Source organism: Strigops habroptila, chromosome 16, assembly GCF_004027225.2.
Source record: "Strigops habroptila isolate Jane chromosome 16, bStrHab1.2.pri, whole genome shotgun sequence".
NCBI classification, from domain to species: domain Eukaryota; kingdom Metazoa; phylum Chordata; class Aves; order Psittaciformes; family Psittacidae; genus Strigops; species Strigops habroptila.
Window position 1 is genome coordinate 1,026,549 of NC_044292.2, and position 23,687 is coordinate 1,050,235.

At 46.4% G+C, this 23,687-nt stretch overlaps 1 protein-coding gene across 2 annotated transcripts in view; it reads left to right on the forward strand.

Moving 5' to 3' along the window:
* CAPZB (capping actin protein of muscle Z-line subunit beta) overlaps window positions 1–23,687 on the forward strand; it is a 64,036-nt gene that overhangs the window by 38,472 nt on the left and 1,877 nt on the right. The window contains exons 5-9 of one of the 2 annotated variants that reach the window (XM_030507608.1): window positions 12,352–12,493; window positions 13,002–13,118; window positions 20,251–20,316; window positions 22,106–22,182; window positions 23,367–23,479. In XM_030507608.1, coding sequence (XP_030363468.1) covers window positions 12,352–12,493; window positions 13,002–13,118; window positions 20,251–20,316; window positions 22,106–22,182; window positions 23,367–23,469 — 505 coding nt within the window. In that variant the 3' untranslated portion in view covers window positions 23,470–23,479. The remainder of the gene's footprint in view (window positions 1–12,351; window positions 12,494–13,001; window positions 13,119–20,250; window positions 20,317–22,105; window positions 22,183–23,366; window positions 23,480–23,687) is intronic. The other variant, XM_030507609.1, reaches the window with a different exon arrangement.

Sequence of the window (23,687 nt, forward strand, 5' to 3'; positions counted from 1 at the left end):
AAGATATTAATGGTGTCTTTGTCCTGAAAGGACCTGTGTTCTCTGTGATCTTGACTAAGTTCAGTCTTAAACCATCTGCTTTTTCCATTCCCTGAAGACTGAACTCTCTCAAAATATCTATATATACTGCAGCAAGTTTCACATCTTCAGTAAAATGACAGGAGCTAGCAAACTGAAATGCAGGAGTTGATGGGGAGTCATGTACTGCTGCAGGGGCATCCTCTGATGCTTGTTTTAGGCCCTGCCTTGTTAAGGAGGTGTAAAGCAAAGGAATTAATAGAGTGTAAAGATAAATGTAAATTAGGCAGTGTCTGGTTTAAAGCAGAGGTAGGAAGCTGTCTGGGTGACTTGCCCAGAGGAGTTGTGGATTCCCCATCCCTGCAGTGTTCAAGGCCAGGTTGGACACAGGGGCTTGGAGCAACCTGCTCTAGTGGAAGGTGTCCTTGCCCATGGCAGGGGTTGGAACTGGAGGAGCTTTAAGGTCCCTTCAACCCAAACCAGGCTGGGATTCTGTGATGACTTGCAGTTGAACAACTTTTCCAGACAGTGGGACCATGCTGGGCTTGCACTGCAGTTCCCATCCGAGGTCTCCTGGTGATGCCATCAGGTCAGCTGTCAGCTTTATAGGTTGTGGTCCCCTGAGCAGTGGTGGAATGGAAATAGTAACGCTACATCTGAAAAGCAAGCGTGAGTTGCAAAGCAAAATTAACTTACTGCTTTATCCAGTAATGGGTACTGGAGATGCCTAATGACCATGAAAAAGGTGAACAAACTTCATTGTTGCTTCATGTTGGCCAAAACTGGAGATAAACCACATCACTGGCTCTAGTTCCTCGTGTGTCACTGTGCTGTTACAGTGCTAACAGAAGCAGGTTGCCAGGTACTTTTCTTGCAAGAGTCTCTGCTCATTTTCAGATGTGGCTCGAGGTGAACGTAGCCTGTCCAAATGTGTGATCTTCACACTTTTGTTACAGTATCCAATTTTTGCTTCTTTTCATCCATTATTTTCACAGATATGCAACTCCTCTTGTCAGGAACAGTTGTTTCTGGTATCTGAGCTTACTGAAAGAAAGGAATTTTGCATGTGCAGTGGAGAGGTTTGCAGTTACCCCCCAGGTGCAGAACAGACCAGGACCAACAGGTCCTTTAATACACTAAGATGAAACTGAGGATGTTTATGGAACCAAGGTTGTCTTTCTAAACCCCTCTCTGATCAGATGAGCGTCAAGTCATGGCTGGATACACTAACTCCTTTAGGAAGGTTTCATAGCTGGAGGGCAAGCATGGTACAAGGTGCTCTCAGGCTTACGTGAACCTGTTCAGCACGTGGTACAAGTAGTCACAATATATTGTGTGGAAGTAAAAAGCAAGATTAGATTCAATTTCATCTTTCACTTGGCCAGTCCAAGCTTTATAGGCAATACATTGTTAAAGGGAAGGATCCTCACAAAGACTTCATTCTGGTGTCATCAGCCAGAAATGACGGAGATGTTGTGGCTCGCACTGCGCTCAGACGAGATAAGCACATCTGTCAGCACCCTGTGCTTTGGTGCATGTTCTGAGCTCAAAAATGTGTCAGAAAATGAGGAGAAGGGTGCCTGACATTGTGCTGAGTGGTGTGAAAATTGGGGCATTCTTTGGAAAGAATTTGCAAAGCTAAAAAAACTTAACCTGGCCGTTGGAAGGGTTCCTCATGCTTGAAATTGGAAGTGATTTGTACTTTACCTACAACAGAGATTTGGATAGAAACATGCTTTTGTTCTAGTAGTTGGACTCTAGTTTCCTTAATGAGACAATTGGATTTTGTATTTTGACAGCAGAAGCTTAATTTTTACTTGGAGATTGGAGGGGGGGTGCGGTGGGGGTCACAGCTTTCCTCACTGCTGCTTGCTGCTCGTGCCAACGTTTCGGGTTGGGAATTACTGTTAACAATTACCCACATAACATCTGCTGAAGCCAGCTGGGAGGCTGAAGTGTGGGGAAGGTTTTAGTGGGAACAAGACGGCAATTGCAGGGGTGTAATTTCCATGGTCTGATAGAGCTGGAAACTAATATTGTGTCTGTAAAGGCAGAAGTAGGGCTGAGGCAGAAGCTCTTCCCTGTGAGGGTGCTGAGGCGCTGGCACAGGGTGCCCAGAGAAGCTGTGGCTGCCCCATCCCTGGCAGTGTTCAAGGCCAGGTTGGACACAGGGGCTTGGAGCAACCTGCTCTAGTGGAAGGTGTCCCTGCCCGTGGCAGGGGTTGGAGCTGGAGGAGCTTTAAGGTCCCTGTGGCACAAACCAGGCTGGGATTCTGTGGTTAAGGTGTCACTGGTCTCCTGCTTTGGCAGCTTGTGGCACAGGGAAAGGAGCGCATGATGTGTCAGTTCCAGGACAGAGTGATCAGTGTCATTTCAGATTCCAGAGCCAGTGACAATAGAGGTTTTCCAGTGTTGTGGAATATTTCAGGCTCATTTAAAAGCATTGATGTATTAAGCAAAAGAGTAAGTAGTGTGCTGGCAGCCTTCAGTACTGTGTATCTTGTGGAAATGATGGTTTCTGTTACATGAGAAGATTTATAATGGAGCCACCTTCCAGTAACAGTGTTCATTTTGTAGCCAGTGTGCAAAAAACCTTTCTTCAATTGACCTTAATGGTGCCTGTTCACTCTGATGGGGTTGTGTCCAAACAGACTGCTCATAGGTGACACCAAGCTGCTGGATACTTCCCATCACAGAGTTCTTAGAAACTGTGAGTTTAAGTGCTGTGCCTGTTGCACTGTTTGACTTTGAGCTTGCATTGCAGATTAAGAGGATGAATATGATGCTGAGAGACAATCCTCAGGTCTGACACATCAGCTTCTCATACAGCAGTTCCTGAAGAGGCTGTTCTGTCCCCCTCTATAGGGTAGAGAATGTTTTTGGGCTACACCTCTAACCACAGCTCTGCTGTGTTTTATGGTAGAGAGGTAGCAGTTAATACAGAACCAGTCTGTAAGCAGTCACTCATAGGGAGCACCAGGCGCCAGCGTGCTTGGATTTCCTGGGTTGTTAGATATTGTGTTCCTAGAAGGAAGATTTCTGCTGTGATTTCCAAAGCAGTTTGTGGCTCTGTTTCCAGCCCCACTGGGCTAAGCTGCTGGATTTGTGCTGTTGCAGTCTAGCCAGGACAGACTGCCCTTTGCAGAAGGGTGATGTGTGTCTTCATACCTTATCTGAGGTATTAGGACTTGTCCCTTGCTCTGCACTATGCTCACTTCACTTCCCAGCTTTAAAATACATCTTACACGGGTCATTCCAAGAGAAAGGTGTTTGCTTTCTGTGGAAAAATAAGTGCTATTGAGAACATGTGCTGCTCCAACTCTGCTCTCAGCATGTGGTCCAGGCTTCCTCTGTCTTTTCTCCTGCTTTACCTTTACACACAGTAAGGAATAATACCACAGAGTTCATCTCAGGCATCTCCCAAGACTTCAGATGGTTTCATTTTTCCCTTGTGGCAGTCCCATTTGGCCCACATACCATTCCTTGGTAGAGTTCTGTTTTAATCAGGTGTGGTGAGTATCCACCTACATCTAGTGAGTCATTGCATTTAGTTGCCATTTCCCAAGGGGTTGGCACCTGCTAGTGGGGGTGTTTGGAGGGAAACAGCCTGTTATGCATTTGCTCATGGATTGTTTCACACAAATTGGTCACATTTGCTCTTAAATCTTAGTTTTCTCCCCAAAAGCTTCTTGGCCTGCAGCACAGTGTGTGACTACAGTGGGAAAACAAGTAATATCACACGGGGTTGTTTCAAACTATGAAAGCTTGAGAAGAACAACTGTGCTGAATGTTCACCACCTCTTAACCAGGGCTGAGTTGTTGCCTGTAAGTGCCTGGTTTAATGCAAACTCCGTTTAAGTACCTCTAGAGTTGCCCACCTTTTATTTCTGGAGGCACATTCATGTCTCTTTGGGTTAAAGAGGAATTATCCTAAGTTTTCATCCCTCTATTATAGCTGTTAAACAACAGCCATATTTCTTGGGCATCTCTTTACCAAAATGCATGTCACTTTCCCCAAAAACAACTGCTTAATTTTGGTCTCCTGCTGCCAGCTTTAACTCACACGCTGCCTGAAGCTAGTGCCCTGCTCTGTTTCTGTTCAGTAGGTTATTATTCCCAGATGGAAGTCTAGGATCTTACACCCTTCACTTAGAGCCTTGCTTCTCCACGTCCAATATGGTGGAGATAATTCCTTCAAACACATGGTTGTAATTTATTGCCCTTTGCTTGCCGTGTGTGTGTGATGGGTTGAAATCAAAGCATAACGAGGAACAGGGCAGCTGGGTAAATCTATCTATTTGGGACTCTTGTTTTGAGTTGCAGATAATCAGTGCTTTAATGAAGTAATGGAATCGCCCTTTGTTGTCTGGAAGAAATCATTCCTGAAGTGATTAAATAGACCTCCCTGGGGAAGGATGCTGCTCGTCGGAGTATTCCTACAAACAAGATGAGTTTTGGCAACTTTGGACTGCTTTAGGAAGCAGACACACCTTCAGAAAGCTCTTCCTTACTTTGTTTCTTGGGTTAAGGTGGATTTATTGGTGCTTTTGAGTTTTAACAGCTTTATTAAAAAGAAAAGAAAGATAAACCACTCATTTTAATAACTTTGCTCCTTAAAATGTTGTTGATCAGAGGTTTGTGTTCCCTCCACAGTGAGCACTGAAGCCTTCTGAGCTTCTGCTCCTCTGTGTTTTGCTGTTGATCCATTTTCAATTTGCTATATTAGAGCTCTGGATAAGGAATTTGGTAGGAGCGGAAGGAGGTCTGGGAGAGGATTGACCTCTGGAATGTCTTCACTGTGTGTAATCCTTTTATTATTGAATTTTGGGTTGGAATCCAGTGCAAACGGAGTTAGGCACTCAAATCCTGGATGGTGTTAGCAGTGCTGAGCGTGGCACCCCTGCCACCCAAGCACTCGCAGTACCCTTTGCAGTGCAGACAGCACCTAAACTGAGCCTCCACCACCTTTCTTCCTTCAGCTGCAGGACAGAAGGCTACAGAAATTCCCTGTATGCCTGTGCCTTTGGGAGTGTGTGGATTCAGGAGCCTTTTGCCAGGGAGCCTGAAGGGGCTGCTGGGCAGGTACAGTAGTGAAGTGCCAGTGACAGACAGAGCTTAGCCTTCAATTTGCATTTCTTTGCAAGGTTTGTGGCAATTGCTCTATTTATCTGCTTGACCCAATTGATTTATTGTGTGCATGCAACAGCGTTGATTGCACCGAGTGAAAGGAGAGCACCAGGGGTAAGAGGTGTGATGAGTGTTTCACAGCCCCAGTGCTCGTGCCCATAGGTGTGCATGGGGGAGCATCCATTGCCTGCAGTGCAGCCTTCAACTCAGAGTGCTCAGGCAGCCGTGAGCTCTTTCTGTAAGCATTCAGTCCGTGTTTAGATGTAAACCTAGTTTGCCTAAACTAAAGCCCCATGGAAAGCTTTGAAGTGACTTTATTGCCATTAGCTCACTGTTCCTCATTAATGGTTACTAGCCCTTTGTGATGCCTTTCTCTTGGCCATGGTGGTTGCTGTGGTTTTTCACAGCAAGGGCCCTGCAGATTGAATCCAGATGCATTTGTTATGCATCCCAGCACTAAGGAAACCTGACTTTCCATCTCACTGCTGGCTGGGCTTCTGCACAATAGGGTGTGACATCAGGATTATGTCATCTGTGAGATTCTTGCCTCCGGGTTAGGCTGATAAGTACAAGATGAAGTCTCCTAAGACAGACCTAAACTGCCAAGATGCTGCTTTAATGTTCTGGTGCTTTTAAAATCACAAGCATGATGTTTTCCCAGGGACATTGTTTAGATGTAAGAGTAAACAGAGCGGGGTTGAGGTCCCTTCCTTAACTTGCCTGTGGGCAGCTCAAAACTCAAACCAGAATCAATATTGAGCTTGCTGATATATATTACATGGATTAGAATAAACTTAGAAAGAAGAGAGAGGAAAATGAAGCTTTGAAAACTTCAATTAGTTGCTTTTCTTCTGCTTTTTTGCTTTCTTTGGGTGCTTCATTTTGGAGCAGCTCGATCCAAACCACATTCTTATCTACTGAATCGGAGATACTTGGAGGAGGAGGAGTTTTTCCCTTGGGTTCCCACGGTTCTCTGTGATTACACAAAACGTGAAGGCTGGAGAGGGAAAGCATTAGCAGGTCAGCACTGATGATGCAGTGCTCTCCTTAAACACCGCTCTCGGAAGGTTTGAACTCCCCAGCAAGAAATTACTTACATGCTTCCAAAAGTGGAGCGAGGCTCAACTGTACCATGTCAGTTTGTTACGATGTGGAATTTCTGATTGTCTCTAACAGCACATGCCTCTGCTTGCTCTCAATAGAAATTCACTTCATGTTCTCACAAAGGTACAGCGTTTTAATGATGGAAAATTGAAGACAGAGTAACTTCTTGTAGCATATCTGATATCTATATGGAGAAAGAAATATGTCACGTGCAATCTGTAGTCTGCACAGAACTCTGGCAAACTTCATACATGACACAGAGGACTTCTGCTGCTGCCTTTTGCCCTCCTACCCATAGTTGAATTTTAACTGGCAGGGTCCAAAACGTGCCAGACTGTTGGTGGATGAAGCAGAGCAGGTCGGGCCAGCGGATGGCTACGGGTGAAAGACTGGGAAGCACTCAGTGCTTCCTGGTAGTTAATGAACCACTAACACATTGGGGCATGTTACAAAGTGCCCCATTGTCCTGCTTATTAGGTGGTTAATGGAACTGTTTCCAGGTGACTTCTCAAAAGGGATTGGGTCATTAGTTTCCATCTGCCAAGAGCAATTGGATGGTAAGGAAAATGTGAGCAATACATTGAGGATTGTTTCTTCAATAATGAAAGGTCCCGGAAAGCACAAAATGGGAGGTTCTGGGAGATTTTGAACCTTCAGGATCCCATTGTTTGGATACTGTTTTCCTTCCTTGCAGAGTTCTTGCACTTCACAGCTCTGCTTCGCTGTTTGAGTCATCCTGCCGTGGTCCAGATGTGTGTTTTTAGGTACAACTGGCACTGAAGTTACACATACCTAACCAGATTGGTATGTTTGCTCCAGGGAGTTCTGCACCTGTGTGTGCTGGAAAGAATGCGTGTAAAATACCTGTGCAGAGTCCACAAGCATACTTCAGGCTGTGTTCATAAACTGGGGTGGAACAACCCTGCTCTGTACACACAAACATTTTACCTTCCTCATTTGAAGTATTGAGGTAACGTGCTGAAAGTGTTACACAGCTGCACGCCTGGGACAAGAGGAGGTGAGAGGGAGAACTGTAAATCATCTGTGCTCATGCCAGTGGGAGAAGTGTTACATCCTGGGGAGTTCCTGGTCCCAACCTGTCCTTTTCATCAAAGAACAGGCTCCTGAGCCTCATTACTAGAAAGCTGGATGGAGGACACAGGCAACAAAATGCCTTAGTGACAACTCTGATCTCTTCATGCTGTCTGTCCTGAAGACTTTTCCTTCTCCCCTCTCTTGAGCTATGAGTTGCAGGTGATTGGAATGAATACCTTAGTGATGGTTTGGGTTTGGTGGGGGGGGGGGGGGGTGCTGAAACTTGCCACTTCCTTCATATTTCTGTTGCTATTTCTGTGCTGGTTTGAAATGACAGGGGAAGGACTGGGTGCAAATCGTGCCAAGTCGCTTGCCATTATAGTCATCTGCTTTAATAGCAGTTGAAGTGGCTGCTGCCTCACCTAGGTAATGTTTTGGGGTTGCTGTTAGACACCAGCTTCTCACATTGTGACTTTACTCGTTGTCACACTTGTAAAAACATTTGTAGCTGCATGCTCAATATTTTCCTTTGGGGTAGGTTATTTAAATGACAGGTTTCTTGGAAGTCTGTTGATCTAAATAGATGGAGACATTTGCCTTTGCTCAGTTTCTGTAGCTGGAAGGAGCAGCGAGGCAACCTTTAGGGAAAATAAAAAAGCAAATCCCTTTTGCTGCTTTAAATGAGGCAGTTTGAAACACTGTGCAGCTCCTTTGAAGGTTTGCATAGCCCGAGCTTCCAGGTCCTGGTGCTTTGGCTTCAAGGCTTTGTGGCTTAGTGCTGTGTGAGCCTTAAGCCAGCGCCACCGGGTGGGTTTTTGTCTCTGGCTCTCAGTTTCCTGGCTGGAAAATCCAGATGTGTTTTTATGGATGAGTGATTTGGTTCTGAAGTGTAATTGAAAGGCAGAGCTCTTGTTTTTACTGCTGTGGAGTGGAAACTCATTTTCTCAGTATAGGGTCCAGCATTCGTTTGCAAAGCTTGTGAGAAGCAAAATGCTATCAGGAAAGGGCCTTTTCTGATATGTCCTTTAGTGGTAAAACAAAGTGATTAATGTGTCCTCCTTTCTTGAGGTCTATGCTGGAAGATGGGTGATTTCCTCCCCTGTCACATCCCTCTTGAAGCTATGGCTTTGTTCTGGCCACGGCCTCTCAATTCCATGGCTACAGCTGGAGTTCCTTGAACAAGTTTCCATCCTGGGTCTCCACCCGCTTCAACTTCAAACACTTCATAAAGCTTTGGATCACTCTTAGCTTAAATATTTTCTTTTATTTTTGCATTTGTAAAGTAGGTCAGGTTAAAGTGTGACATTTTTTGTATAGAACAGCTTTTTCCAGGGGTTCTGTGGTCGGTGAGTAACGGATGTAGAGCTGCAGTGTTTGATCATGACATTCTGACTCGAATTGATGCCGGGGGAAAAGCTATTCTGAGTTGTGTGAAGAGAATGAACGGTTACGTTGGGCCTTATTCCTTGTAGTCGTCTTCCTGGGCAACTGTATAGGAAGCAGTTTTACTGGAGGTAGAAGAACACTGGTTGTCCTCAGAAAGGACAGGGACAGCATCTGGTCTTTTAAGGTCCCTTCCAACCCCAACCATTCTAGGATTCATTTGGCAAAGCTTTAGTTGTTGATAAAGGGACACGACAACTCTAAGTCTGTGCTTTTTCTCATTGTTTTATAGCAATCTTTTGTCTCTAGGTAAACCCAGGGTACAACCTGGAGAGATCCGTGTCCTTAAGCACAAGAGGAGCAATTGCTTTGCTTTGAATTGCTGTCCTTTGAAAAGGGTTTATCTTTTGGAGATGTTTTTGAGGTGGCCCAATACGAATTCCTCCTTCTTCAGACCTTTTGTACACCTCAGAAGCATCTGCTCATTGTGTTGTGCTGAGCCTTGGGTGCTTTGGGAGAGAACTTCTGAAGAGGACAGGTTGCCTTGAGGTTTTCTTGATTCCATGACTACATTGTGCAGGAGGAGAACGTGCCCCAAGCAGGGGCATCCAGAACAGGCCATCAGAGAAGTTTCTATCCAACCCAAGAGCTAGTTAGTGCTTCAAAGGGTTTTGCTGCAACTACTGCGTGTAACTTTGAGCCTGTGCTCTGCTTTGCCCATCCATTTCTTTACCAGAGAAGATCATGCCTTCCAGGAAGCTTTTCCAAGCTGGTTACCTCTCCTGCTTGGATTTTACTAAGTGCTGCTTTTTCATCTGCGCCGAAGGGGTTTCTTGGAGGTAGTGCAGCCTTCCTGCAGCAAATCCAGCTTCATGAATGTACATTTAAATTCCTAACAGCCTGTCATCCAGTTCTCTGTTATGTAGCAGCCAGTTAACCTGTAGGACTGCTTTATTTTTCCTGAAGAAAGCAGGTTTCAAGGAATGTTCCCCTCTCCAAACATGCCTTTCCTGGGCTTGGATCACCCTCAGAAATCCCACTGCAGTGCATTTTGGTGTGAGGAAAGGTGCAATCTCACGGAGTGGTCAGTGACATGTATTTTCTCCCCATGAAGGAGGAGTGATATTACAATGCTGAAGCCCAGAGACGCCTTGGTCAGTACATACCCCAGTGTGCCTTGGATTCATGCTGGTTCAGTCACTGGCATTGTTGTTGGAGTCTCAGGATCCTGGATCTGGCCATGGCAAGGCAACTTTATTGAAATAGCATGTTGGTATTTAAAACAATATTAATACTATATTTAATTCATTAAATACACAAAGGCAAGTTAAAGCGTTTCCATGTGTGTGCTGTTAGTTCTGGCGGGAGGTTCTTCAGATGGTTTTATGTGGTTTCAGACAACATTTTAGCACATTCTTAAAATACCCACAAAAGCCTTTATGTAAAATCTCATAAAGGTGAAGCACATAAAAATGATTTTTTTTCCCTGTTTCATGTCATTAGGATCAAAGTACAGTAGGTAAGAAGAAATTTCCAAAAGCCTTGTTTTGGTCTCTCTCTTAATGAATGTTTCATGCTCACAAGAAGCTCATAAAGTGAGTAATGGGGAAACTGTCTGCGCACACAGTCACAATCTCAGTGCCTGACAGGTCATTTCGAGTGAATTCACTACATTTGAATATTTTCTTAAGCAAACTTGGTCTAGAAATGGACAAAGAGCTTCAGCTCTCTGCCCTTTGATACACGCTGCCCTTCTGGCAAAGGAAGGGTCGCTTGGTCTGGAGCTGAGGTTTGCTGCAGGACTGAAATTCCCATTAACTGCATTAACCAAAATCCATTTGTGAACTCCCCTGGGGATATAAAAAGGGTGTTTCTTGGTTTGTTAGGTTTAAATTGCCTGCTGGAAGTCTGGCTTTAGCATGCCTGTGGAGCAAAGGGGTTTCCTTTCTTAAGGGTATAGTATCAGTGACTTGACAAATGTCATAGGACAGTGTATGTTGGCTGCTTACATGTTCAGACTAAGCCTGGTGATGAGTAGCAGTAGTCACCTATTAAAAGTAAAACGATGTGGTGAGTTGCTGTGAAGTCGTGTTCCCCTCCTGGCATCAGCATTGGGTTTGCTGCAGGCTTGGATGCATGCACTTGAAAAGAATTGGGGCTCTTTTGGTCATTCTCTGTGTGCAGAGAACGTATTGAAAGTTACCCGTGGTGTTCACATCAGCTTCCCAATATCTTTTCTCCTGGCTTGTAGAAAGGCTGGGTTAGTGTTCTCGAATCCACAACACTTCATAAAGTCCAAAGTGCACAGTAAATCACATCTTAAGTGCCACTAACAACCATGAGGCTCGTGTTTGGAAAGGAGGGGAGTGTGACGGTGCGAGGGTTCAACAAGTTCTTCACGTTGGCAGTGAGTGATGCTTCTCTTCCTCGCAGAAGAGGAGACACATGCAGATCTGTGGGATCATCTTGCTCATCAGTAAGATGCAGGAACAGAGTGGTTTAATCTGTGTGACTCAGGGAACTGTCAGTCCTAGCAGCTCCTCATGTCTTTGGATGGGGAGCTTTTGCTGTCTCCAAACCATGGATTCTCAGGTGTCCTGTGAGCCTTACACGCAGAACAGGAGCGAGTACTCAGAGCAGAAATGTCTGACTACTAAAATCTTGTGTCATTCATCTTCTGGCTCAGCTGAAGTTGCCTCTCCTCCTTCCCTTTGCAGGAGATGGTGGCTCTGTGCAGCATGAGTTCATTGCTGAGATCTAAGAGTTGTGTGCCAGGAAAGAGTGTTCCCTGCTCAATCCTCCCTGTGGCTGTTTGGTAACTTGAGAGTAGAAGCAGTTAGTAATGTGCTGTGGGTTACGGGTTTGGTTTTCTAGAAGCCAAAATTGCTTCTTGTGCATCTTTCTCCCCACGGTGTTGGGTTATTTACTGTTATTTCAGAGTTGCATCTTCCATCTGGCACATCAGGAGCCTTGCACCAGTGTTACAAAGGAGAAGCGGGGGTCTGCAGATGTCATTGCGTTGCTAGCTTTCTAAGAGCGTGCTTTTTGCTAACAGAAACCTGAGCTTTAGGTAGTCCAGCTTCTTTTCTGTTGTACCTAAAGCTGGAATAACATGTGAACCTCCACAGCATCCCTTCGTTTTGAAGAACCTTGGGTTCAGTTCAACTCTATTTGCAATAAATCAAGAACTCGGCTTCACACAAACTTGTGAGGCAGCAGCACAAAGCTACTTGCTCCCTTTTGTCTTAATTAACAGACTTTGTTGTAAAGAACTTCCAGACTTTCCCAATAGAGAGAGAAAATGGGGGGGAGGAAGGCCCAAACTATAAAATAAAGCCTTACTCTCAGCCTACTTTGTAGTTGTGCTTTTACCAGCTGTTGTAGTTAATTGGAATCAGAGGAATTGTTTGCTCAAGTACTGCAGGAATCTGTAACTAGCTCTGTTTCTCACTAGACTTTTATCCTCCTTTACAGAAATGTATTTGTAATGCAAGTCTCTGTATTATAAAATGATTCCAACTGCTGTGTTTGTAGGTATATAACTGCTGAGAGGGCGCTGGCTTAAAAGAAGGAAAACTCTTTACTAGGATGTGGAGATTCTGCTTATTTAAGATTATTAGTGATATCTGACGCTGGCTGGGATCCTGCTTACTTTTAACATGCAGATTGCATTGCATCCTGCAGGTATTTCGAAGGTGGAGTCTCCTCTGTCTACCTCTGGGATCTGGATCATGGCTTTGCCGGGGTGATCCTCATTAAGAAAGCTGGAGATGGATCAAAGAAGATTAAGGGATGCTGGGATTCCATCCACGTGGTGGAGGTTCAGGTACAGCCTCTGGGGTAGCTGATACACCGAAGTGCAAACAAACCCCAGTTAATTCCAGCCAGTTGAGGAGCACAGGTGTTCTGCTGAACAATGCAATATTGTCTGAGGGGCTGGGGCTGCTTTCCCCTGTTCATTTCTGGGTATTCCCTGAAGCAATTTGGATAGAGATAAGTCAGAGCTATAATCAAAAAGAATCCCAGAAGAATTGGAAGTATGTTACTTTCTGTGCTTGTGAGCCTGAGATTGTAGATGGTTTTTTAACATAAAGGTCTACAGATGAATATCACTAATGAGGTAATAAAGGCAAGGTAATGGGAGGTGAAATGGCTCCAACTAGATTTGCTTTGGAAAAGACGGGAATGTGCACACTTATTTCTAGGAAACAGGGTGTGCTATGTGAATGAGGTTACACATACCTGTCCTGGTGCTTGTGGGGTCTGCGGGGCCAGCCACCATTTAGTTTTGGGAGGGATTTTAACCTTTTGTCTCTATCCCTTTTGTTATCTAGGAGAAATCCAGCGGTCGTACTGCTCATTACAAGCTGACCTCCACAGTGATGCTGTGGCTGCAGACTAATAAAACTGGTTCTGGTACTATGAACCTTGGAGGAAGCCTCACCAGACAGGTATGTTTGTATACTGGCATGAATGGATGCTGCAGACCCCAAAGGCTGCAGACCCCAAAGGCTGCAGACCCCAAGGCTGCAGACCCCCAAGGCTGCAGACCCCAAGGCTGCAGACCCCAAGGCTGCAGACCCCCAAGGCTGCAGACCCCAAGGCTGCAGACCCCAAGGCTGCAGACCCCCAAGGCTGCAGACCCCAAGGGTGCAGACCCCCAAGGCTGCAGACCCCAAGGCTGCAGACCCCAAGGCTGCATACCCCAGGCTGCAGACCCCCAAGGCTGCAGACCCCAGGCTGCAGACCCCAGGCATGCCTTTCCTTATTTATGTACCCAGTAGCCCCAGTCAGGCACAAAAAGTTGCTTTTGTGAGGTGTTGTATAAACATCTCTCCTCCTGCTGCGTGTGCAGCCCAGTGAAACAGTTAATGCATATGTGTGTGATTACCAGGAAGCCCCTTGAACTTTGCTTGGTGTCAGAGTAGCTTTCAATTAAACATAGAGAGCATTCAGTAGGAGTTTAGGCTTGCTTTTAAGTCTTCATTTGCCCTCTGGTATTCCTAAATTTTTATACTTTGATATGCATTACCCAGGCAGTTTTATTTGTAAGGTTTGCCCACTTTCTTCCTGGAAGATTCCAACAGGATTATAAAAATCCAAGATGCCCTCTTCTGTTAGTCTCTCTTTGAAAAGCCATCAACAGACCTCTGTTTTGCATTGACTGTAGGATTCTTCTGTTCTTCAAGACATCAGTTATCTTTTAGTATCCTCCTTTAGTATTTTCTTTCTGCAATACCAAGACACTGATTTATAAAATCTCTTGAAGAAGAAGAAAAGAATCTCTTCTAAACATCTGGGGTTTGTGCCGGTGTTACTTTGACTTCCTCTTGAGAGCTCTGGTTTTGGCAGGGCAGGTGCCAGGCTGATGAGTGCTCAGGCAGTGCTGCTGTCTCAGGCTCTGGCAGGCAGGATCTGCTGGGCTTGACTTCCCTGGGGGAAGGTGCTCCTGCCCCAGCCACCTGCCAGAGGTGGCCATCGACCTGCTCATGCTGCTGATGACTTGTGGTTGCTTAAGATGTGGGCTGTGGAAATCAGTGACTCGAGCAGGGTAATCAGCTCTGGAGGACAGAAGGCATATTGTATGGTCGTGAGAGACTGGCAGTAGCTAAAACTCCTTTATGAGGCTTCCCAGGGCAGACTGTTGCTCCCGATACAAAGGACAATGCAGACTCTGTTAAACACTTCATGTTCTTGTCCAGGTTTGAGCCGGGAGGAGGAAAGAAGGCTCTGTGATTGCAGAGAGGAACCAGGATTGTGTCAGTATTGCAGCTGCAGCAGCTTGGCCTAGACCTGGCTGATCTTTCTTTCCACGAGGTTGATTTCCAGAGGAAGCTGATGGAAAAGCAGGCAGGGATGAGGCATGTGGAGGCAGTTTTGAGCTTTGCAGTAATTACACCCGAGTTATGGTGACCCGGACAAATACTTAATCACAGGCCTTCCTAATACTTGAAATCATAGCTGTGAAGTGGAGGCCAAGGGCTTGACTCTGGCCATGGCCTTCTGGTGCACAAGAGCTGTGCCAAGGAAAACAAGAGTCTGTTGAGAATGGGTGTCCTCAGTACACCTTGGCCTGGGCTGCTTTAGGCCTTGTTTCGTTTGACTTTCGCTCGCTGAGCTTCAGCAAGGAGATTCATGCTTCTGTCATCATTTGAACAGCAGAGCATTTCATTCATATGTGATGCATTAAAGCAGGGGCCTGCTTCCAAGGTAAGTATCCATAAAAAAGCCACTGGGGTAATGATGCACTGCTGCTACACAAACAATGGAAACTTGAGTTTCAGAGTGGAGCTTTGGGCTGGAGGTTTTCTGTCTGTGGATGTCATAGAAGGCTTAATGGGACAGAATCCACAGCAGAGAAGGAAAACCTTCATGCTGCCTTGAGCTATGGGAGGAGGAGCTGTTTGTCCTGAGCCATTTATTTAGCTGTAGTTGGACTAAACTCCTGAGTTCAGGGCTTTTACTTTGCTGTAAATCCAGTTTGCTGTATCACCTAACGACAGCAGGGATTGTTTTTCACTTTCTGATAGGCTTTTTGTACAGTCTGCAGCAAACTTAGGCACCAAAAGTAGGTTTTAATTATCTCTTGATTGCTATGGTACAGATGACACCAGTATCTGATCTCCTAACCATGATTTTGTGCATGGTAAATTGTACATGATTTTGGTCAACTCATCGTTTAAGCTACTTGACCACCTTTGATCCTACGATGTGAATAGCAGATGTCCTTGTGTTTCAGTGGAAGCTTTTGAAGTGTTCACAAGCTTTGTAATATCCTGGCTTATAAACTGATGGCAGAGAGAACCTTTGAGTGCTTTGAAAGGGAAGTCTGTTGAGAGCCATTACAGTTTTGCTCCTTAGCTGCAAATCAGGCACTTCTGGAGTGATGAACTTGGTGGCTGGGAGCGGGCGCAAAGGCCCAGCTCATGGAATGCCTCCTAATTCCGCACCTCTGGCAGCCACGAAGAGCTGGGCACGGCTCACGCTGAAGTGCTGTGGGAAGCATTTGCAGCTTCAGATGGAAACACTTGCTCAGTAATTCCCCTTCCTAATGTCTGCAGATTACACTTGGCACAAGTAATGGAGATCTGTGCATGGACAGCGTGGTAGAGCTCAACTGGGATCTTGAAGTTAGAGAACAGTGATTTCTAGACTCTGCTGTCATTTCCCACTGGTGAAATACCGTTGTCCTGCATCAGACCCAAACACAGAGGGAGGTTTTGTTGCCTTTGTCAAGACTGTTTGGAAAAACTTGGCTTTGCATTTCTTGAATATCCCCAGACTCTTGTTCCTCGGAGGCTCCACTGAGGCCATCCCTCAGCGCTGCACCGAATGTCTAACAAGGATTCTTTGCTCTCTCCAGGACACCCGGTATTGAGTGTTCTTACACCTTCATTGTGGCCATGTGATGCTATGTTCTGGGTAGATACTACTTGGAGGTCATGTCCCTAGACTGTGTCTACTCTAATGTCACTGAGAAGTGACACATCTCTTCCAGTTCATCAAACTACTACTTTTCAGTGGGGTTCCCGTGCAGTTTTTCATGTCTCCTCCTTTGTTTATAGGGGGAAAGTAGCTGTACAAGCATTTTATGTTTGTAAGTGGACAGAATGAGTAAAGAGGGAGAACCACAGTAGATGGAGGAGTTGGAAACCTCCTTTGTGTAGCTTTGATTTACTTTACCTGATGGTTTTGGAATTGGGATAGGGAAGGAGCAGAGTGTTACACACGGTCTGCCTCAGTGAGGGGCCACGGGTAGAAGTGCTGTGTGTCTGAGGGGAAGGGACAGGACCTGCTCCCTTCTATTTACCACAAAGGGAGAAGTGCTTGCAGGGAAATGAGGACTGGCAGCAGCTTTTCAGTTACCTTGCACGTTCTCCAGTGACTGCAGGTAAGTGCCCTGCCTCCTGATTCAAGCCAGGTGCTTGGCAGATGGTTTTCTCCCTGACAGGCATTAGGGTCCCGTCCTCTCTGTGTACATTGGAATCACTTGTGTCATTTGCCACGGCTCTGCATTGCTTTGGCTCAGTTTGGAGGTTTTTAGGCTGCACTTTAAGGTAAGAGCAGCTGGATGATCCGGTTTCATTTCATGCAAAGTAGATGTAACATTCCCGTTTTCTGGCAAATAGTCAAAACTGCACTTTGTGGGGCAGATTTCTGCAGCCCCCTCCTTAAAAGCAAGACTTAGCAGGTGCCTTTCGGAGGCCTCGTTGTGCACAAAGAACCTGTGTGTGTTTCCTACACCACCATGACCATTGCGAGGAAGTTCAAGTTTGCTGAGAAAGAAGTTGGCTCCAAACCTATCGTTTATTTACCTCCGGAGGTGCGGAAAGGGGAGGACATGAGGCTGGGGGGGAAGGGAAGCCTGGGCTTTCACATTAAACCACCACAGATATGTGTTGATTTTCATCCTTGAAATGCTCTCTAGCGAAGGTGGAACGTTCTGCAGGGCTGGATGAAGGCTGCTCTGTTGCAGACCGAGCTCTCCCTGCGCTCAGGAAGATGTGCCCTGTGGTCTGTTACTGCTCCATAAAACACCAGCAGAGACATTCTGCCATTTGTCATAATAGGTGACTCCTCTGAGGCTTGTGCTCTGCAATTAGGAGAGTCATATATTTTCATCAAGTTGAGCTTTCATGTGAGGCCTGTCCCACCGACTTCCAGATGTTAGAATGTTAAATGAGTTGGGGAGTGTTTTCCTACCAGAGGGATCTTCCAGTTGTAGCTGTTGCAATCCTTAAGCTCTCTCTCAGTGGTTGTCCAGGTTCCTGGAAGGACTGTCTCTTTCACTGCTAACTGAGCAGTATTTTGGGATGCAGAGGATAGCAGGGATGAACTGAACAGTAATTGTCCAGGGAATTACTTCTGCCTCACATGAACATCTGGATTTTACATCCATATAATCAGTTCTGTAATGGCTGGTTTAGATAGAGAGTAGATGAGCTGAGCATCTACAGACTTCATGGCATCCAAAGCTGATGTTGCATCCCCAGAGTTCCTCATGTTTTTGATGGGACAATTTGGTAAAGGATGTGGGATAACTTTGGTTACACCAAATAGAGTCAATAGCCATGAAAGGGTGAGGTAAGTTCTCCACTGATTTCTGCAAAGCCGCAAGCTGTGTGGAGCTCACAACCTGCATTTATCTTCTTACAGTTTGAAGTAGGAGTGGGAGAGGCAGGGCCAGATTTTGCCTTGCTGATATCCAAATAATTCCACATATTTTCCACCTGGAGACTCGAGTCTGCCCCACTGCCTGTGGCTTGGGAGCCTTTGGCTCGCGCTCTCTGTTTATGTTTCATTAAAGAGATTCCATGTTGCTCCGTGGCCAGAGCAGCTGTGGATGTTGTCAGGGCTTCAGAGCAAAATGGTGGATGAGTTTCCTTCTTATCTTTCTAGTATTTTTAGATGCTTTTATGATGAACCAAAGTGTTTTCTCCAACTGAACTTTCTCGCTTCGTACTAACTCTTCCTCCAAATAACATCTACGGAAAGCCCAAACAGCTGCTATATTCCATGCAGGAAACATCCAGAGTGACCAGCCAGCCATCGAGAGCTTAATATACCCAGCAGAGTGAGCTTCCCTCTGAGTCAGACTTGCAGCAGATGGCTGGGAAACGAGGCGAGGAAGCCAAGCAGTGTATCTCGATCGGGAGAGGAGCGGCTGAGCCGTGCGCATTGGACTTGGCTCCTTAGCGTCAGGGTTTTGGCTGAGCTCTGCAGCAGATGGGGAGCGACAGTGGGAAGATGGGCTGCTTGTTAGCATCAACTTCCAGGGTGGAATTTCCCCCTAGAGCAAATTAACCCCTTTATTTAAGCAGCTATAGTCTTTCTGCTTAGGTCCGGGTACAGAAGGAGCCTTTAAAGCCCCCCATCTACTGCTGTTTGTATAACCCGGCTGCTTACTGACTCCAAACTCCATTAAAACAGCCTCTTGGAACATCTGGGCTCCTCTAGCACAGAAAAATGTTTTCCTTCTGGCAGCAGTTTTTATGGAGATGTAATAATAGATGTTTTGCAAGAAGATCAAATCATTCTATTTTCAGATTCTGCTGCTCACCATTGAGCTCGGCCTGTCCAGGTGTGGAGGGCACTCAGGGGGGAGCCTGTGGAAGTAAATGAGCCCCTGCCCCAGCTACGGTCCATTTGCTGCTGCCTCCACACTCACACAGCATGGACGTGTGTGCGTGTAGCTCAGAGTTCTGCTCTCCAGGCAGAATGTCTCCATCACATGTAAACAAGCTGACTGCAATCTGAAGGAGAAATTAAACGTCCTTGTTCTCTTTCTTCCCCCCCTCTTCTAGGTTATCTTTTGCCTTGAGGGTTCCAACTAAATTACATGCTTCCCCAAGCCTGTTAGAGACTTGGCTTATTAGAAGAAACCTGTAGCTGGCCCAGATTTTTCAACTCTACCCTGAGGGAAGGATATGAACAGATGGATAAGGGAATTCAGTGGGATTAGTAAAACCCTTTGAAGATTGTTCTTCCCACTACATTTTTCTCCCGGTTTTGTGTTTGTGCCATCTCAGCACATTTTGTATCAGTTGAGGTTCCTGGCACTGGTGTTCATTGTTCAGCAGCTTGTCCATGTCTAGTCAGAATGAACTGGGGAAGGCAGCCTTTTCCTTAGCACAGATCATGGATTGTCAGCCCAGGCCATGAGGGATGTTTTATGGGGCAAAGTGTGATAGAAATGAAGCAAATGCTGCATTCTGCAGAACCAGCTCCATCTTAGGGATAAATATCTCACCCAATTCAGGTCCCTGTCTTTGTTCAGCCACACCACCAAGAGCGTGGTATCATTATACACTTACATCGATCCAACTCTGAATTTCTACTGCAAAAGGCCAGTTTGCTGCTTCCCCCCACTCTTACTGCTCTGTGCTTCCTTCCCCCTCATAGCTAAATGCTGGTTCAGCTTTGTGGTCTGAAAAGAACTACAAACCATCACATTTCTCTTTCCATATTATTGCAGCAGTTGAGATCATCACCAGCGTGGCAGGGAGTTGTGGGGTTTGTGTTCTCTGCACCTTCCTTCTCCACTGGCAGGTAGATAATGTCTAAGGTGTCTTTTGCCAGGAGATGCTGAGAATGGAGAATGTCCCCTACGTGTGGTGAGAAGTAGCATTTGAGGCAAGGATGAAGAGAAGCAGCTGGTTTTGTAGGGATAGTTCACATCTGTTACACTGCCTGCACCATCCTTGTGTGTGTCTCATCACCAACAACCTTGTTTTCATATCCACATGCTGTGCTGCTGCGTGTTCCATGTTCACCATCACACATCTCCTGCAGGCCCTTGGTAGGTAGGGGCTGACAGTGTTGTAGGGCCTGTCTGCACCAGGGATCTGCAGCAGGGATTAGTTTGATTCCTGGGTTTTATTACACTACGTTTCTGTTATCAACGTGTGAGACTGTTGAGTGCTGGGAAACTCTCAGTAGGTTTCTAGTCTGTTTGCACATAAAGAAGAGTTACTCCAGGATTTGAGACGCGCTTGTTCCATCCCTTCTCTTGGTAAGGAAAGCTGTCGTGCACCTACTGCCAGATTTCCATGTTCTCAATGGGTCTGTGTCCTTCCTTTCCAGATGGAGAAAGATGAGACTGTGAGCGACTCCTCTCCACACATAGCCAATATCGGACGCTTGGTAGAGGTAAGTGCTGTGAAGCCACTTCAGCTCGAGCCTGCTGCAGGTTCTCTTGCCTGTGTTTGGTCCTATCATGGAATGGTTTGGTTTGGAAAGCGCCCTAAAGCTCCTCCAGTTCCAACCCCTGCCACGGGCAGGGACACCTTCCACTAGAGCAGGTTGCTCCAAGCCCCTGTGTCCAACCTGGCCTTGAACACTGCCAGGGATGGGGCAGCCACAGCTTCTCTGGGCACCCTGTGCCAGCGCCTCAGCACCCTCACAGGGAAGAGCTTCTGCCTCAGAGCTCATCTCAATCTCCCCTCTGGCAGGTTAAAGCCATTCCCCTTGGCCTGTCCCTTCTTGCTCTCATACAAGTCCATCGCCAGGTCCTGTCCCTTAGAATTTTGTTGCCCTTGTCTTTACAAACAAGTTATTTATTTCTACTGTATCAAGCCCAGTGTTTGGGGGATCAGTATTTCTCCTATCAGGGCTTCCAACCATTTGCAGATACAAAAGCACTGCTCAGCACTTTGTCTCCTGCTCATTAGAGCAGTAACCTCCCTGTAAGTGCAGTAGTAATAGTTAACAGCTTCCAACGCCCGTGTTTGCTTCTACGATTGCTTTTGGGTGGCGTTATTTTAAGTCAGGTTTTGTTACACAGACCCATCCCTTTCCCTGAAGGTTCAGAGTGTATCAAGTGCTTATTAAATCCACTGGAATGGGTTTTAGTGCTTGATTTTATGGCTGTTGTCAGTTGCGGATGCTCAGATGATGAGTGAAGGTGTTGCCTCCCCAGAAGGGCTTTGCTGCAACACTATTTTGCTGTCTCATTGCACTGTCTCTGTGGTGGTGGTGGTGATTTCCTTCATCTTCGTGGCCTCTTTCGCAAGAGAGGAGGAAATTCTCAGCTCAGATAGACTCCACTGGATTTTCAGAAGGAACTGGGAAGTGGAAGGAGGGGCAGGAACTTCCTTGTCAATCCTTTTTCCAAGTTTTTGGCTTGAATGAAAGTGACCTAATGAAAAAATGCTGCTTGTTTACTTTCCCAAAAGTGTTTGCCATGGCACAAAACAACTGACCTGGTGGTTGTGCTGAATGACTGGCTGGGACTGGCCACTTCCAGGGTGTTCAGTGCCAGGAAATGACAGAGTAAGGTTGGGATGAAATCCGTTCTCCTCTGCAGCTCAATGCAGATAAGTGATAGCTGGACAGCAGCTGCCCTCTTGTGGTGCGAAGGATGTGTTGTAGCCCGGAGTAACGGCTGGGAGGAGAGGGCAGGAACAGAGCTGGGCCTTTATTCCTTTGGTGAGAGCAGAGAGAGAGGCTTGTACTGCCCTCTGAGAGTTTCAATAGTAGGAATACACTGGACCGAAGTGGCAAATGTACAGAGCAGCTCCAGGGCCTAAAGGGGCTCCAGGAAACCTGGAGAGGGGCTTTGGACAAGGGCCTGTAGGAACAGGCCAAGGGGAATGGCTTTAACCTGCCAGAGGGGAGACTGAGATGAGCTCTGAGGCAGAAGCTCTTCCCTGTGAGGGTGCTGAGGCGCTGGCACAGACTTTTCCCAGAGAAGCTGTGGCTGCCCCATCCCTGGCAGTGTTCAAGGCCAGGTTGGACACAGGGGCTTGGAGCAACCTGCTCGAGTGGAAGGTGTCCCTGCCCGTGGCAGGGGCTGGAGCTGGAGGAGCTTTAAGCTCCCTTCCAACACAAACCAGGCTGGGATTCCTCAAGACAAACACACACAGTGCACAGCAGAGTGAGTGCCCATTCCTGAGAACTGACCTCACTAAATACCTGGTTTCTTCCTTTTCATTTCTAGGACATGGAAAACAAAATCAGAAGTACACTGAATGAGATTTATTTTGGAAAAACAAAGGACATCGTGAATGGGCTGAGGTAAGGGGCTTCCTGCTGCCCGTTGAACCCTCTGCTTCCCACAGGGCCCGTGGTGCTGCCCCTGCCAAGCACTGAGCTGCTTTTGCTCACCGGAGCTCCCCTCCCCTCCACAGCCTTGTCACATCCCTCATTGCGCACCTCCCTGTGCTTTGGAAGCATGATTTGTTGTGTGGAGTTTATGGAACACTTCTACCTTGTAACTATCGGTTTGAAGTGATGTTTTAATCCTTCGTTCCCTCAGCAGGAGGAAAACAGCCCAATTGGTCACACTTGTATTTCAGGATTACTTTTAATGAGGAGTTTTACTTTTCACAGTTGAAAGCTGTGCTTAACTTCTGACTTCTCTTTCTACTCTTATTAGAAACAGCCAGTTGGTCCCAGAGTTGTAACGTTGATGGTTTGTGGTACTTAGACTTTGTTTTAAATGCTGTCCCTCTCTCAACACCACTGGTCAAAATACAGTGTCCAGATGAAGTGAATAAACCCCCTGGGCCTTTCTGTAGGGAAAGTATGCTCTACTTGTCAACCCCTGCTCATTTCTGGTCAGGAAACCCCAAGCTGGTAGTTGTGCTCATAGGGGAAAGTGATGCCAAATGATTTGGTTTAAAACTGCAGCTACACCTCCAAGCACAGTGTGGTAATGGAGAATTAACCCCTCCGTGTGCTGCTCTTCTCTCACGTCCTGAAATGTGGAAGAAGATGGAATAATGGTGCTGATTAAACGTGTGCTGCCTCTGCAGCAGCACGGGCAGGGGAGATGAGAGAGCAGCTGGGCTGGGGTTTTCCTCCAAGCCCAGCTTTCATAACAGGCCTCTGTTTTCATTTGTGGTGTGCAGGGGGTTCGCCAGGAAGCATTTATTAACATTAAATATGAAATAGAGTCCTTTTCCTTGTGAGTGTTGCCAGAAGCTTTTGTAATTGAATCTGTTTCCTGTGTCTCCGCATTGCTCGGTTTGAGTCATGGCACTCTGTGCAGCGGTGGGATGATCAGCTCAGCACTGGTAACACACAGAGCATCTGCCTCTTCCTCTCGCCTTTTCCCTGTCCCTTCTAACCTTTGTATTTCCACTCCTTCCTCCCGAGTGTGCTCTGGTGGTTTCCAGAATCGCAGCTCTGTGTTACTGAGTTCTTCTGACTGTTCTTTTCCCTGTTTACCTCCCTCGTTTCTGAACTGCTCTCTGTAGATCTATTGATGCTATCCCCGACAACCAAAAGTATAAGCAGTTGCAGAGGGAGCTTTCTCAAGTGTTGACCCAGCGCCAGATCTACATCCAGCCTGATAACTAAAGCACTCCAGGTACCCCCTGCCTGTGCGGTGACAACCAGCACTAAACCAGGACTCACCAGCCAAGACCTCTGCATGATAACCCAGACCAGAACTAACCCCTAACTCCCGCAGACTGGGCAACAACGCCTGAGCCGTGCTTCACCCAAGGGTTATTTCCTAATACAGCCAACTAAACGCTGTGATTTTTGATGTTAGATGTTGCTCCACTTGGAGTAAC